Below are 15,582 nucleotides of genomic sequence, written 5' to 3'. Positions count from 1 at the left end.
GCCCCAGAACTGAAAAAAAAAACTTGAAAAGTTATAACTTCAAACAGGAAGATCCAGTTAGAATTATAGATACCATTTTCAAGTACTGTAAATGTCCACCCAAATCTGTACCAAGAAAAGTACAAAAATTTTAATACGATTTACACAGGAAGAAGGAAAAGTATTCACATCTCTAATATTGTTTATAAAGAATTATCTAAACACTTGACAAAGAAGGGATGTGTTTCTTTAGATGTATCAAGTTGCATTTTTGTGTGTTACTGGTGAATAAAGCGGTAACAGCTGTGCAGGCTGGATGTTAGCTATTCTTCCATGGAGATTTTTTCATACCTAAATAAATGGAAAAGTTGTACAAATATTCTCTGTAGCCAGCAATATCCTGGTCTGCTTTAACAGCATATCCATCCCTGTTCTTTCCTGATTGTTGTGCACGAGTTGTTCAGATCGTCTGTGCAGATCAGTCTCTGTGAGCTGCTAGTTCCCAGCAGCTTAAAGCCCCAGTTGAGGATTCTTGGCACTCTTGGAAATGCTTGTGTACAAAAGTTGACACTTTAATGAATGGACTTGCTATCTTCCAAATCATTTTTCACAGAATGCATATCAATAATATAGATTCTTCACGGCTGCCCAAATGGAAACACAGAGGGTCTATTCCCATCTGAGAGCTTACTAAAATTACCAACAAAATGGCAGGAGACAAATAAAAAGATCTCAGGGTCAGATATCAAACTATATGTCTACAGTACTGCTGACTTCTTGGAGAATGACTCCTAGTCTGAAAAAGATTTTAATCTGTCCATTAGGGATATTTTGCTTTAGGATATATTTAAATCCAAAAGAATAGCATCTCCCAAATCTTCAAAATAAAACATCACTTAATTGTCATGATAGTTAGCATCTATCATAAAATTAAAGTCAAAATGAAAAAAATGTGTATTTGAATGTGTCACTGCTATTTGATCTATATATATGCTTTAAATTTTCTTAGAGGTCAATGCCTCAAATTGTCTCAGAATCAAGTCAAATTATTTATGTAGTGACAAAACACATGTATTTGTGTATGTCCAGATCATTGATATTTACTCAGGTTAAATATTTATTGCTTTTGAACAAAACATTTAAAAAATTAAAGCCACAGTTTAAATCTCTAATGTTTTTCAGCTCCTGAAACTGCTCTCTCTGCAATTTTGCCACATCGTGACAGCTTAAACAGAACAGTGCCTTCTGTGTTTTTCCTTTTTAAAGAGGAAACATGTTGACTGTAATGCTGCATGTTGAATAAAATATGTTCAATATGTTGTGCACAATAATTCCAAACTATATAATCTCTGCTAGGCAAGCTTTACACTAATAGAACAAGGCTTGAGTTTAATCCTGAGAAACAGGAGAATCGCTGGCAATTTACCACAAAGTGGGCCCCTGCCCTGTGGTCTGGTGTGTTCAACTCACTGCTATGAAATTTCAACTCGTCATCTCTTATTAAAGTAAATGTAGCTTTACTTTGCAACTTTTAAAGTTATCATTAGAGGCATTGTTCTGCACTTCATGAATTTCACACCATTTTGGGTTTCACCCCTCATCTTTCATAAATTCTTACAGAGGAACATGTGAAACCAACAATGCTGGAACAGAAAATTAAAGTCTCTGAGTGTTTCCAAGATTGCATAGCAACTTATAAATTTTAAAAGCCTGAGTGCGAGATAAATCTTGTCCTCAGGATTCCTAGTTAGCTTAGCAATGTCCTCTCAGGAGTTGCTAAAGTCACAATATTAACATATTACTATGAGTACTTTAAAGAAGTTCAGCTATCCTTGCCAATAGTTTTGTCCTTAAAAGAAAGTTTTAGCCACCTGCCCTGTATATGCAGTAACTCATAAACCTAAATGCCTGGTGGGGGGAATAGGCAAGATGGTAACAAAAGGCTCTTGTGGCAACTGGCTACATTTCACTTGATTCCTGCCAACTACAGTTGAAGCCCAATTAAGTCCCTGCTTTCCACTCTTGTGGAGGGGTGGGGAGGGTGGGAGGGAGAGTGCGAGTGCACTAGCACTAGCACTAGCACTAGCACTAGCAGTGCCACTGCACTTACCTAGGATTTTACTAATGTTGGAGTTGTGCATGTCAGGGAAGGCTTGAAGGATTTTCCTCCTCTCATCCTTTGCCCAAACCATGAATGCATTCATTGGTCGCTTGATGTGTGGCTCGCTGCTGGCTCGCCCTCGAGCATCCCTGTAGACTCGTGCTTCAGCCACAGTGGCACCTCCTGTTGGCCAACAATAATACTGCTGTAGTTTAGCTGCAGAGCCATTCATTGCTTTACTTCCTGTAGTGTTAGGGCAGGAAGAACAAGATGGGTGCAAAGCATTATTACATGGCTAATGTAACAGCTTGCTGCCTGGCTCCACTACTTCCCTTCTCTTCTGTTCTATGCAGCCACATGGAAGCAAAAGGTAGTTTCAGATGCTTACTCTAGATGTCATTCTCACAAAGCCTTCAATTAATTTAGTGTGTTTTATATACCTACTCCATTAATGGTAATCATTAACTGTAATAATATCATTTAATGACAAATGATGGTTGATGTTATTTTATGGCACTATTATGATTTATTTCTCTGAAAGCAGGCCCTTAATAGTCCATTTTTGTAACATTTGCAAAAAATTCTATACTTTTCCCCAAATGACATTCTTTTTCACATTTTTCTGTGTTGGCCTATGATCTTCTCAAGGCCCAGGAGACCTTTTTCCAATTGCTTGATGCTTAAGTCTGATTTTTCCTTCAATTCCTTTTCAAATGTTGGTGCCTCATGAATGGGGTAATTAAATAAAAAACAATAACTAAGCAATGACTATGAGCTAGGCTTCACAAGCTGAATAAAGTGTTGGAAGGTGAAATCAAGCAATTCCTATTTTCAAGGCACTCACAGTTTGGAAAGGAAGCAGACAATTCAAACAAAAGGTTTGTGGTAAATGTTGCAGTGGTAAAGTTAGCAGAGTGCCAGGGGAGTACGGGACAGAGTGGTCACCGATGCCTCCCATGAGATAGGATGGCCCACATGAGTCTGGAAAGGTGGACAGGAACCAGCGGGTGAGTGGATGAAAGGAAAAAAGACAGATGGGAAGGGTGTTTGAGCCAGAAGAATAGTATTTGCAATGAGATTCTCCAGACAACATACACTCATTCCTGTCTTCAGGCTCGGGGCACCCAAAATGTTTATTATTTTCCTTATTGACTCCCTCTGATCCTTCTACTTCATCTCCAGGAATATGAGATTAGAGACTGTTACTCCCACACTTGTGTACCCAAGAATCTCTACATAATAGATAATAAACATGTGTTCAATAAATGTTACTTGGTTTTCAGTGTCTATGCAAAAGTATTAGACTAAGAAGTATTTATTTCAAGTGTTTTGATGCATTTTTCTGTTGCTTAAGGAATTTTCCCCCATCTATCAACTTCTGTGTAAATCTTTGTATTTTACACTTTCCGAAAGGCTGATTTTAGTGACACAGTTAACTGAAAGCTCTATGAAGATATGTCAGGAGATGAGCCTCATTCCCTGTTGTATTCTTTGGATCTGTGAAGTGTCTGGTACCTGCATGGAAGGAAGGAAAGAAGGAAGGGGGAACAGGGAATAGAGGGAAAAAGGAAAGAAGGAGGGGAGGGAAAAAGGAAGCCTCTGCTTGTTTTCATATATCTCACTAGTATAGCACACTAGTGTGCTTTGCCTCATGGAATATACTGAATAACAGCTTATAGATTGAGAAATTCTACGGTGAAATGTGAAGTGGTTGGAGCAAGGGCCTCAGCCATCAGCTGTATAAACTGGAAAGCTTACTGACAAGTTTAAAGCAAAATAAACATTCATACCAACATTTCTGTTTATCTAGAAAATGTATGTCTGTTCAGTTCAGTGTAGTTATACAGGAACCACACTACCTAATCAATCTTTGGCATTTCTTTCCTATTTCCAGATACCTTGCTTATGTGACTTGTATGTGTCAAAGCCAGTAATAAATTAAAGCATTAAAGGGTGCTATTATTTGGAAAATACGATCATCATGTACAACAACAAAGAAGACAGGATAAAAGGATGGAATTAGCTAATATTGTGAAATGCTTCTTCTAAACAGGAAGGAGATCAGAGAAGCCACTTTCTGGAGATCATGCAAAGAAAAAAAAACACCCTTGTTTTATAAACAACCCTTCTTTTAGACCTACTAGACAGAATGATGCCTTACATGAAATGTTTCAGATCCTAAGATGCATAACTAATATGCTACCTTTTTGCCACCATACCCACAGTACATTAATTTCATTTAAAATGCACTGACCATACAGGATAAATTGATTTCACTTTATATGGATTTGACAGCCATGTTTATTGTGCAGTGAAATGTAGTGTAGCTTCCAGCTGACAATATCCATCAACATGGGGCAATGTGCTGACTGCTGGGCCAGATGAAGGCATCCATTACTCTGGAAGTGAAACACTCATTCAGACAAGACAGTGTCTTCTCCTGAGGATCACCATGGGAATTTATGAGGCCCTCAGTGCCATTACTTTACAACTGACATGGATTCGGCAATTTATATACTGGCACATATACACATAAAAGGAGACAGGTTTGTGGAGAATGTCAGATGCAAAAACCTTTCAATATTATTCTAAGTTAACTACTATGCTACAGGTGATTAACATTTGAGAGCTGTTTTTGCTGTTTGTAGCTTTCTCACTGCCTTTAGCAAAACCCAATAGTTGACTTTCTTTTTCTTCATTTAAAAATGCATGCTTCATTGTAAATGGGAGGCTGTAATCTCCTACAGACTGACAGTAATCATGGTGGATTTTTAGACTCTGTAGTTTGGAGAAACATTTGATATACTTTGCTCCATACTGCTGCTTTTCTTGGGGACACGCCCAATGTCAGTCTCTCTCATGCTGTACCATAGGTCCTAGCAAATGTGCCTTACTCTCTTCTGCTTCACTAGCTTCTATCTTCTCCCAAGAACAGGGTTCAGGGCCCAGTCATCACTAAGTGCCCTGCACTGACCTTTCCCCATGTCCCATATTTTCTACATGACTCCAATTAATTATACAAAGTATCTTCAGGACTTGTAAGAAATGTTTCTAGATATTCAAGGACAGTACATAGCATAAAAGTGCAAAATAGGAACAGAAAAATGGAAAATGGCTTTAAGGCATGTATACCAAATCCTTTTTTTTTTCTTGTCTCTTCCAGGAGGTGTGAGCTGAGAAATGAAGGAGGATATCCTAAACCAGTAATGACGGATCAGAAGAACTCAACTAAGAAGAATAGACTCATTCAGGGAGATCAAAGTTTGAAAGCACTTTGAACAAGACCTGATAACTGTTCAACTCAACAGTAGTGACTTTTAATATGATACAAATTTGCAGTGACCAGGTCATTTTGTAAAATCAGTATGGGCAAATGTTTTTGCCGGATTTTCCTCTTCCCCCTTCCTATTTTACCTTATTTATCCTCTAGTCTCTAAATATGTGATACTCAAAGACTACCTTTATTGCTACACAAAATCTGCCTGGGATATCATTCACACAACTAGGCAGTCAATGGAAGCAAAATCGAATCTATTTTTTCTATGAAAGCTTGCTTCTCCTTCCAGGCTGAACCACTAACATCATGCAAAGACAAAATTTAGGACTTAACACCTCAACTCATCACAGAGCAATATTGTAAACCACAGATACTCCATAGGGATGTGTTGAAGGTTTATCCTCTTTTTGTAATGATTATACTACATACAACTTCTAAAGAATTTATGGAAACACTCTGCAGAAAAATACTTTCCAACAAACATTTCTTGAACTGACACCTTGAACAGAAAGTACTTCTCAATATCATTTCCTTTTTCAAGTATCTATTACTTGAATTTCCAACTTAGGTTTGTGTTAAAGTGAGAACGTTAAAAAGATATGAAAGGCTATAATGTCAAAAGGACATTTAGAAAGTAGCCTTAACCTTCCTTAAAGTTCCTGCATTATAAAAAATAGCTAACAAAATGCTATTACAGAAATGTATATTCCAGATATATTATATATACATATCTGTGTGTATATACATTTAAAATTTTGAAAAATGAAAATTGTGTATTTTTAAAATTCTTGTAAGGAGTTAGAAATCTACGCATCAAGTATATATTTCTGAAAAATATCATTAAGTATAAAAAAGTATTGAGTTCTTAAATAAGCAAAATACTCTATCAGATTCAGAACTAGATTGTCTTAGAGAATAGCTCACTCTTCTATGAAAATTTCCTTTCCTTTTAATAGCATAGAGAACATTTGTGGGTTGCAGATAGCGTTTCTCACAGAGTGCAGGAAGAATGCTAGACACTCAGCTTGTACCCAAGACCTGCTTCTTTCCCACAGTCCTAACTGTTGCTAAATACCAGCAATCGCAATCCCAGTGACAATTACTGAAGGGCCAGGAGGCCAAGTGCTCTACACCAAGAGTCACCAGGGGAAAGTATGGTTTCTGTACTCCAGGATCTCCTGTTCTGTACAACTTCCTCACTGGAGGCTTATAACGCATAACTCATTCTGCATCTCCTAAGTCATAGTGCATAGAAATGCAAGCTTTCAGTTAAACAAAGAAAAATAGCTAATCCATAGAGAGAAATAGTTATTGGAAAACAAAGACCTCCTCTGGAAATTATGACTTGAATGATTTAGAGAACATAGAAAATTGAGCTTTTCCAGGTGGGTTGGAAAGATGGCCAGTTTCACTATCATAGCATATGGCAATGGTCCTGAACTAATCTTAGCGTGGCCCTTTCTTGAGAAAATTCCATCTAAGTGAATGACTGCTTGCTCTGGGTTTGGGCATATGTAAAATTTTCTGTATCTAGGAACTCAGGATATTTCTGTCATGTGCCTAGTTATATTTATGCATTAATTCAGCAAACACTACTGACAAGCTTCAGATGTTCCAAGTATTGTGATGGGGCCTAAAAAGAGAAACAGCATATATACTTTGTAATTGTCTTCTGTAAACAATGCTAACAAAGGTAATTGAAAGCAAAGAGAAGTCACAAATAATTGTTAGGGTAGACAGATGAATATTAGGGAGGCTTCAGAAATAAAGGACTGTTTAGATAGCATCTGAAAAGAAGATCATGCAAATAGTATGTGTGGTATGAAATATTCAACACTGGGAAATAAGGGTAAATGAAGATACAGAATTTTTACAAAAGTGCCATATGTTTAGAGGAATACAAAGAAGATGGCTATAACGTGGCTTATGAAAAAGAGGGACATTCTGAGAGATGAAGTTAGAAAATTACATAGAAAGAAATTGATTGGCACCCTGAATTCAACTTGTAGTCTTTAAGCTACTTAAGAAGAGAACCAAAAACATTTTAGAAGAGTTTAAAATGGGCACTAAATGAGAAATTACCACTGAATAGTCTTAGGGATTACTAAAGAATTGATCTTATAGACTAGAGAAAACCAAGGTGACTGCCTTCCAAAAGACTTTTTTTTAAAATTTTTGTTTTTTAAATTTTGAAGACTTCCATTTTGTTAGGCAGAATGAATGAGATATGGCACAAAGAACTGGAATTCAGTTCTGCTAACAGCAGAATAGCTCACATAAGATCAGACCAATTCTCCAATAGAAATAAACTCCTGGCTACCAAGATTAAGCAGAAACTTAATGAATTGTTTGTCCAGTGAAGACAATCCATAATATGCATAGTTTGAAATGGCAAACATGAAAACTACAGCAACTTGTCTATTTTGCTTATAGTGTTAGAGACAGACTTTGAAGCTTCCCATTGGCTGAACTTTTAACTTTACACGTGAAGGGAATACATTTAAATCCAGAAGAAAACAGAGTAATGCATCTGAAAAATCTGAGCAGCTATTTAGCTGCTACCTGTGATAAAGGAAAGAGAATTTGGACTTGCATCCTATCTAGTGATAAGGAAATTCATAAACAACTTTAGCTTTCTTTCCAGTGAAGTCCAGATGGGGAAAATCCTTGGAAACTAATCGTTTTTTTATTTTACTTTTTATTATTGAGACAATGTGTAGAGGGGTTACAGTTACATTCACCAGAGAGTGGGTGCATTACTTCTCACAAATTGATACCCATCTTACATTTTTGTCTCCATTTCCCTCCTCTAACCCTTCCCAATCATCTTATTTTCCCCCTTCCCTTTCCTACTTCAAATAAACAAATAAACATATATATATATATAATATACTAGGTAAGAAAGTCAGATACAATACCAGTATGAGATTAACCAAAGAGCAACAAAGGAGAAGAGAAATAACATAGTACATTAAGAACAACAATGAAGATGGAAACAAATTCTTTATGCTAAGGTTAATGCTGCAACTTAAGGCTGAAAACAAACTGAAATAGTTGCCCTAACAGTGAAACTAAGTCTCTGTAAGTTCAATATGATCAACAGGTATTTAACTTTTTTTTTTCACAAAATTATAACATTTTTCAAAGGAATATAATAAAATGAGTCATTACATACAATATATAATAAAAATTACTAGTTATATAGCCAGAAAAAATATAACCCAGATACAAATTCAACCAGCTATTCAATAACAAACCTCCAACCATCAATAAGAATAAACCAATATGAAAATCACCTGAATTCAGTGAGAAATATCAAATAACAGGTTGACAAGAAATGTGTGCAAATTAAAATTAAAAAAGAAAATCACATCTAGACACTAAACTATTGAACACCAAAATAAATTTCCAGAGAAAATGGACAGATTGCATAAAAGAGATTAGTAATACAAAATACAAATAATAGTTGATTATTCATTAGAAACAATAAAGGCTAGGAAAGAATGGAACACTTTTAGAATATTGAAAGAAATCAAATAAATCTAGTGTTGTATCTGGTAAATATATGCTTCCAAAATAAATGTGAATTGAGTATTAGTCACCCATAAAGGACAAAATGCCATCATTTTCAACAAAATGGATGGATCTGGAAGACATTGTTAATTAAGATAAACCAAACACAAAAGTAGTTATAAAGTGTTCTCTCTTATGTAAGGGAACTAAAAAATGTTGGCCTGAATATAGTCACTAGATTACTGGGGCTTGGGAAAAGCTCCAGGAGATCGCAGGGTTGAGGGTAGAAAAAAGTTGATTATATATGGACAATGTACAGTGCATGTATATATAAAGAATTGCATTAATTATATATAATTATTATGTATTAGTAAAAATCCATAAATAAGAAATAAAACATGGTCATTACAGAACATATGGAAAGTATTAAAGAACAAATAATCAAATAAAAATTACATGAAAAAATATGAATGTGCAATATGCTCTCAGGTAATAAATGCTTGAAGAATGAGATAATAGCAAACATACCAAAGCAGACATTTGAATAAATTTTTCAAAACAATGAGAAATAATACCCAAATTTAAGCCAGATATATAAAATGGAAGAAAGAACAACAAAACTCATAAGTGATTTTTTTGTGCTTCTCTGGATTCCATTAATAAACAACTACTAATTATTTTTTAAGACAAAGCACTATTTACTGTGAAACCAAGCATTAATTGATGAGAGTTTCAATGCATGAAGAAGTTATATATGGGAAAACAATGGCATGTCAGTAGCTCAGAGGATGAGGATAGTAAATGAACTCTAAAGCTTGCTCTACTTTATGTGAGGTGGCAAAACTTTCACTGCAAGAATACTTAAGGATATGTAATGAGTCTGTAGCAAAACTAGAGTTCAACAAAATCCTGGGGCATATCTGACAAGTTAGTGGTGTCACTCAAATAGAATGCTCCAAAAGGATTCAATTACTCCAAAGGAAAGCAGTTAATGGTGGAACAGAAGGTGAAAAACTTAAAGAACAAAACAAAACAAATTGTAAATTATAAGACCTAATTCCACCAAATTCAATAATTACATTAAATAAAAATAAGTTAAATTATTGGAGCCAGGAGTGGCCTAGTGGTAGAGTATTTGCCTAGCATGCACGAAGCCTGAGGTTCAATTTCCAGGTACCACAGAAACAGAAAAAGCCAGAAGTGGGGCCATGGCTCAAGTGGAAGAACAGTACCCTTGAGAAAGCCCAAAGAGAGTGCGCAGGTCCTGAGTTCAGGCCCAAGGACTGAGAAAAATAAATAAATAAATAAATAAAATAATTCATCTTAAAGTTAGAGATTTTTCAGAATGGATAAAAAGTGAAATAGAAACCAGACACAATAAAGACAATTTCAAAATCCGATGGGGCTGGGAGTGTGCCTAGTGATAGAGTACTCACCAAACAGGCATGAAGCCCTGGGTTTGATTCCTCTGTACTCAGAAAAAGCCAAAAGTGGTGCTGTGGCTCAAGTGGCAGGGTGATAACCTTGAGCAAAAAAATGTTCAAGGACAGGGCCCTGGCCCTGAATTCAAGCCCCATGACTGGCAAAAAAAAAAAAAATGCCTATGGATATTCTGAAAGAAAAAAAAAATCTAGTAAACCAAAATAGAAAATAAAAATTCCAATAGTTAGACTGAAAAGATAGTGCATTAAAAGGACAATAAGTGATAACATGAATAACTTAATTCCAATAACTGGAAAATAGGTGAAATAGAAAAACATGTCCTGACAAACTCAAATAACCAAACTCTGTTCAACAAATAGAAAAAAATACTTTTATAGCTAATAAAACATTTATAACTAAGAACATTCCCAACATAAACTCAGATTCCAAATGTTTTTACTGGTAAGTGTTAAGAACAAAAAGTTAGATACATGGCCAACCTAATAATTATATAGCAAGTAAAACGTTCTGAGTTTAAAATTCCAATGAGAAAGAAAGGAGAAAGGAAGGGAGGGAGAGAGGGAGGAGAAAGACAGAGAAAAGGGATGGGGAAAGAGAGAGGAAGGGAAGGAAGGAAAGAAGAAAGGAAGGGAAGGAAAAGAGAAAGGAAGGAGAGAAAAAGGAAGGAGAGTGAAAGTTAGAGTGGGGAGGAGAAAGAAAGAGCAAGGGAGGGACAGAAGGAGCAAGGAAGGAGGGAAGTAACAAAACATAATACTCTAGCACTCTCACAACGAGTAGAAAAAAGCACTTCCCAACAATCCAGCAATATCAATATGGACCAAGTAGGGTTTATCTCAGGAATATAAATCAGAAAATATAATTTGAGAGTCAAAATATAATTCTCCTACTAACCCAGCAAAGAAAAAAATGCCTTTTCTATTTTTAATCACAATAGATTTAGAAAATGGTTTTGACACAATTCAATAGCCTTTCACAGTAAAAATGCTCAAGAAACCAGTAACAGAAGTATATGTTCTCATTCTGTTCAAGACTCAAGACCTTGCTTCCCCCCTCAAATAAATGAAGTAAAAGATGCAGGGGGCATTGTTCCAGTGGAAGAGCATCTTCCTAGCAAGCTAAAAGTCCAAAGCTTATTACTGTCAGTAAAAAAGGTTTAAAATAAAAAAGAAACACAAAAATCATCAGGTTGCTTTACTGTTGACAATCACTTTCCAAAATCCTGTGTTTAGCAAAGAGTTACATGATATATTTAATAGTCCCTTATTAGGGTTAGTAGAGAAAATGATCATATATAGTACATTAGACATTAGAAAATAAAAGGTAGATGAAGGAATTTTAGAAGGGATATGAAAAATTACAAGAGGATAGTATTAAAATTGCATCCAATTTGTTCACTATGTTTATCCTACAAAATCTATTTTAATATGGTAGAGCTCTAATTCAGTATGTTTAGCAATGGTTAACAGCTGTCTGTCTTTAATTATGAAAGCCCTTTGCTAAATTCTTGTGGCTGCTTACTGCCAGAAGGTTAACTTACTTTTATTATAAAAAGGCTCCTTGAAATTCAAATTTAATTTCTTCTTGTAAAAAATAAAACCCCAAATCAACAACAACAGAATTTTATTTGGCAGGAAAAATACATTCCATGGCTGATAAAGAGCTTTAACCATTTCAGAGCTACAATCCCAACTACTTGCAAAGCAGAGGTAGAAGGACCACAGTTCGAAGCCAGTCTGGGCAAAATTTAGTGAGACCTGCTTCAAAGAACAAAACAATGTGTGAGTGCGAGCAACAGAAGAGACACAGATACTAGGATTATAGTCTGAAGTTAGATGAGCAAAAGTAAGATCTTATGTAAAAAAGAAAATAATAACTAAGAAAATCAAGGCGGGGTAAGGCACAAGGAGTAGAGCACTTTCCTAGCAACGTACAAGGCCTGCCCAGATATTGCCAATAAAAGAAACAAAAACAAAGAAGTCTGCCATTGGGGAAGGGATGTGTTCCTCCTGCCAGATAGTGGAGAAAATGGTTTGCTGTTACATTTTATATAAAACTTTAGTTAGATAACTTAGTAAAAGGTGGAATACTTAAGGGAAGCAAAAGGTAAATATAGATGCATTGGTTTGAATGGAGTTTGGTGGGAAATAGGAACCACTGTAGAGGAAAAAATGAATTATCTTGATGAATTTACTTTAAGATACTCTCATCATTTATTACAATGAAGTAGAAGACCATAAATAAATCTTCATTGCCCTGTGTTCACTCTAAGATTCTTTAACTCCACTAAAAGCAAATGGTGTATGTACTTCAACTGCTGAACTTATTTCCATTAATAAAGTTATTGGATAAGTTCTAAAAACATATGGATAGACAGATAGTCTATACATACTATACAAATAAAGAAAAGTGTTCCATTAACACTTTGGAAATGGACATTTTACTGATCACTAACCACAGTACCAAAAGTACTCTGTTCAGAATGTGTTTGAACTCAGTGCTTTGCCTTTGCTTGGTTGGAACTCTACCACTTGAATCAAACTTCCAGTCTGGATTTCTGTGTGTGTGTTTGTGAGTGTGTGTGTGCGTGTGTGTGTGTACGTATGCGTGTGCACACGCGCACTGTTTCTAGGGTTTGAACTCAAGGCCTGGGAGCTGTTCCTGAGTATTTTTGCTTAAGGCTGGCCCTCTATCACTTGGGCCACATCTCTACTTTCAGCTTTTGTGGTGGTTATAAGAGTCTCATGGACTTTTCTTCTCTGGCTGGCTTTGAACAACAGTCTTCATATCTCAGCCTCTTGGACAACTAGGATTACAACAGGCAAGAATCCTTGGCACCTGGATTGTTGGATTGTTTTTCTTGCTGGTTATTTTGGAGTCTAGTGCATTTCTCTGTTGAAGTGTGTCTCAGTTTTTTGAGTCTCTTGGATTATAAGCATGAGCCAAGTGCCTAGCCCAAAGTAATTCTTTAAAAAAGTATCTTTGGTAATATTCAAAGTTCAGAGATTGGTTTCTGGGACAGCAACACCAGGCGTGAGTTAAGTAAATCATAAAGTAATATTCACAAATATTTTGACTAAATCCATCATTATTTTGATTCTTTTTATAGTCTTTCAAAATGGACAGGAAGGTAGATGTCATTTGGAGCACTGCACCCATAGGAAACAAGGCTCAGAGAGGTGCTGTTGTACTCCATAGGAGTAAAGCCAGCTCTAGAACTTAGGTCTTCTATACCAAGCTACCCCAGCACTATTACTATTCAGTACTCTGAAATAGCTGAATTTCAAAATCTCAGTTCCAGGACTGGAGCAGAACTTTCCCCTGATAAGGATGAGATTTCTCCTCTGCACAACTAAGCACATTAGAGGAGCCTATTACCAGTTATCAAGTTCATGCCACCATCTAATTGGCTTCTGAAATACTGCCCTGCCAAAGATGCAAAGGCATTCAAAGAAAGCACTAACAACTGACATTACAGCAGGGATTAGAACGATGCTAAATTAATGCATTCCTTGGTTGCAGGATTATGAGCAAGTGTTATTGTGAATAAGCCTTCTATATTTTTCTATTAGAAACTCCTTTCTCCTTAAAAGATCAACAAGAAGAACCAAACGGGAATTCCCTAAGGTCAGCTCTGAGGAAACATAAACCTCTAATTCAATAACTCTGCTACTGCTCCGAAAAAAGGCTTTATTATTGCAACATCCATATGGAGCCAATTGGACATTAATGACTAATCAATCCCTCCGCTTTCTATTCTACTTAAAGTGTCACAAACCATGTTTAGATTAGCCCATTTCCTGCTTAGGATTGCTCAAGATGTCTTTTGTTCTTTCAGGACCAGCCTGATGGAGGCAGCTTAAACAAACACAGGACCAGAGTGGCGCAGGAGTTATAAAGTGCCATATGTGAATGAACAAAGGGACTATACTAAAGCCTTTTGTGGTATTTGTTAATGTTTTTCATCTGAGCTTAAAAAGGCTTAATGACTTTGTGGTGAGCTGATGCATGTGGCTCGTGGCTTTGCAAAATGAAGGAAATTCTAACCAGTGATATACCAGTCTGTGTTTTCAGGAATTTCCAGCTTCAAGTTTTGGTGCCTGTGTTTACTTTAGTCTTTTCTTTTCTTTTCTTTTAAATTCTCAAGTTATATTTGCTTTACACAGATAGCTAAACAGAGTCCTTTATCTCGTTTCAACTATAGAATCCCGGAGCAGCTGGGATAACTTACGTGCTTCTTTACTTTAATGACCTGAAAGTAGCACAGCACATCAAATATTCCACTTGTTATCTACATGCTAGATGGTGGCACAGAAGGAGGGCTCACAAGCTGTTGAACTCGGGCAAAGAGGCAGCATTTAAGTTTGAACCAGAGACCACTGGGGATGAATAAGACAACAGGTTCTGGCTTCTAAAGTTTTCAATAGAACCAGGCTCAATTTCAAGAAGACACCCTTGGAGACTACATGACTGGTGAAAAGCTGGTAGACTGAATAATTCATGCTGCTCTGAATTTTCTGGCTTCAGCCCACCCCAGCTCCTATCATAGACTCTACACGAAATGAAGCAGCAGAAATCAAGGTGAGGAAAATTTCCAAGTTAATTACCAGATGCTCTGAAGTCCTTCTCATTTCTAACCTCACTGACTCCCTAAACCCTCACTGCCTTGACTTGGCTATCCTAAAAGCTAGCCTTCTGGCTGACATTCTTCCAGGATTTCTTTAGTTCTTTTAATCTCCATCTAAATATCTCTTTCCTAATTTCATCCTGAATGATCCATCATAAATAAAATTTGGAGGCCATTCCTATCCTTAAAACGCTTTAATTCTCCCTAGAATCCAAAAGGTGAGTCCAAATTCCTCCCTGGATACATGGCTTCCATGACTGAGGCCTTCATGCTATGTTCCCCTGCCATCTCCAGCTATTCTGCTCAGAGCCTCCTGTTTTATATCACTATACAACTCTTAGCCAGCAGTGTCTATACATTTTGCTTTTATGCTAAGAACTTGAGTTTCCTCTTATCCTGGAATTACATTTTCATCTCACAATCACTCATTGTAGACACATTGTAGGGTCTGTCTACTCAACCAATGGGTGTCTTATATGGTTGCCAGAATATATAGATACTCAAGGATTTCAAGGAGGCAAGCCATCCTTACCTCTGCTTACCTCTATCTTAATATTTGTCATGTTGTACCCAGATTACCAGTTTCAGGTGTCCACCTTTTATCAGTCTGTGTACCCCAGAGAAAAGTGATTGCACCATTGCACT

At 36.4% G+C, this 15,582-nt stretch overlaps 1 protein-coding gene across 23 annotated transcripts in view; it reads right to left on the bottom strand.

Moving 5' to 3' along the window:
• Window positions 1–15,582, bottom strand: part of Sox6 (SRY-box transcription factor 6) — a 559,138-nt gene that overhangs the window by 9,456 nt on the left and 534,100 nt on the right. For 18 of the 23 annotated variants that reach the window (XM_090348077.1, XM_090348078.1, XM_090348079.1 and 15 more), the window contains one exon: window positions 2,090–2,323. In XM_090348077.1, the coding sequence (XP_090204203.1) occupies window positions 2,090–2,323 (234 nt within the window). The remainder of the gene's footprint in view (window positions 1–2,089; window positions 2,324–15,582) is intronic. The other 5 variants (XM_090348076.1, XM_090348082.1, XM_090348094.1 and 2 more) reach the window with 1 other exon arrangement.

Source organism: Megascapheus bottae, chromosome 16 (genome assembly GCF_031878675.1).
Source record: "Megascapheus bottae isolate mThoBot1 chromosome 16, mThoBot2.hap1, whole genome shotgun sequence".
Taxonomy (NCBI): domain Eukaryota; kingdom Metazoa; phylum Chordata; class Mammalia; order Rodentia; family Geomyidae; genus Megascapheus; species Megascapheus bottae.
The sequence above is the reverse complement of the archived record's forward strand: the minus strand, read 5'-3'. Positions and strand labels throughout refer to the sequence as shown.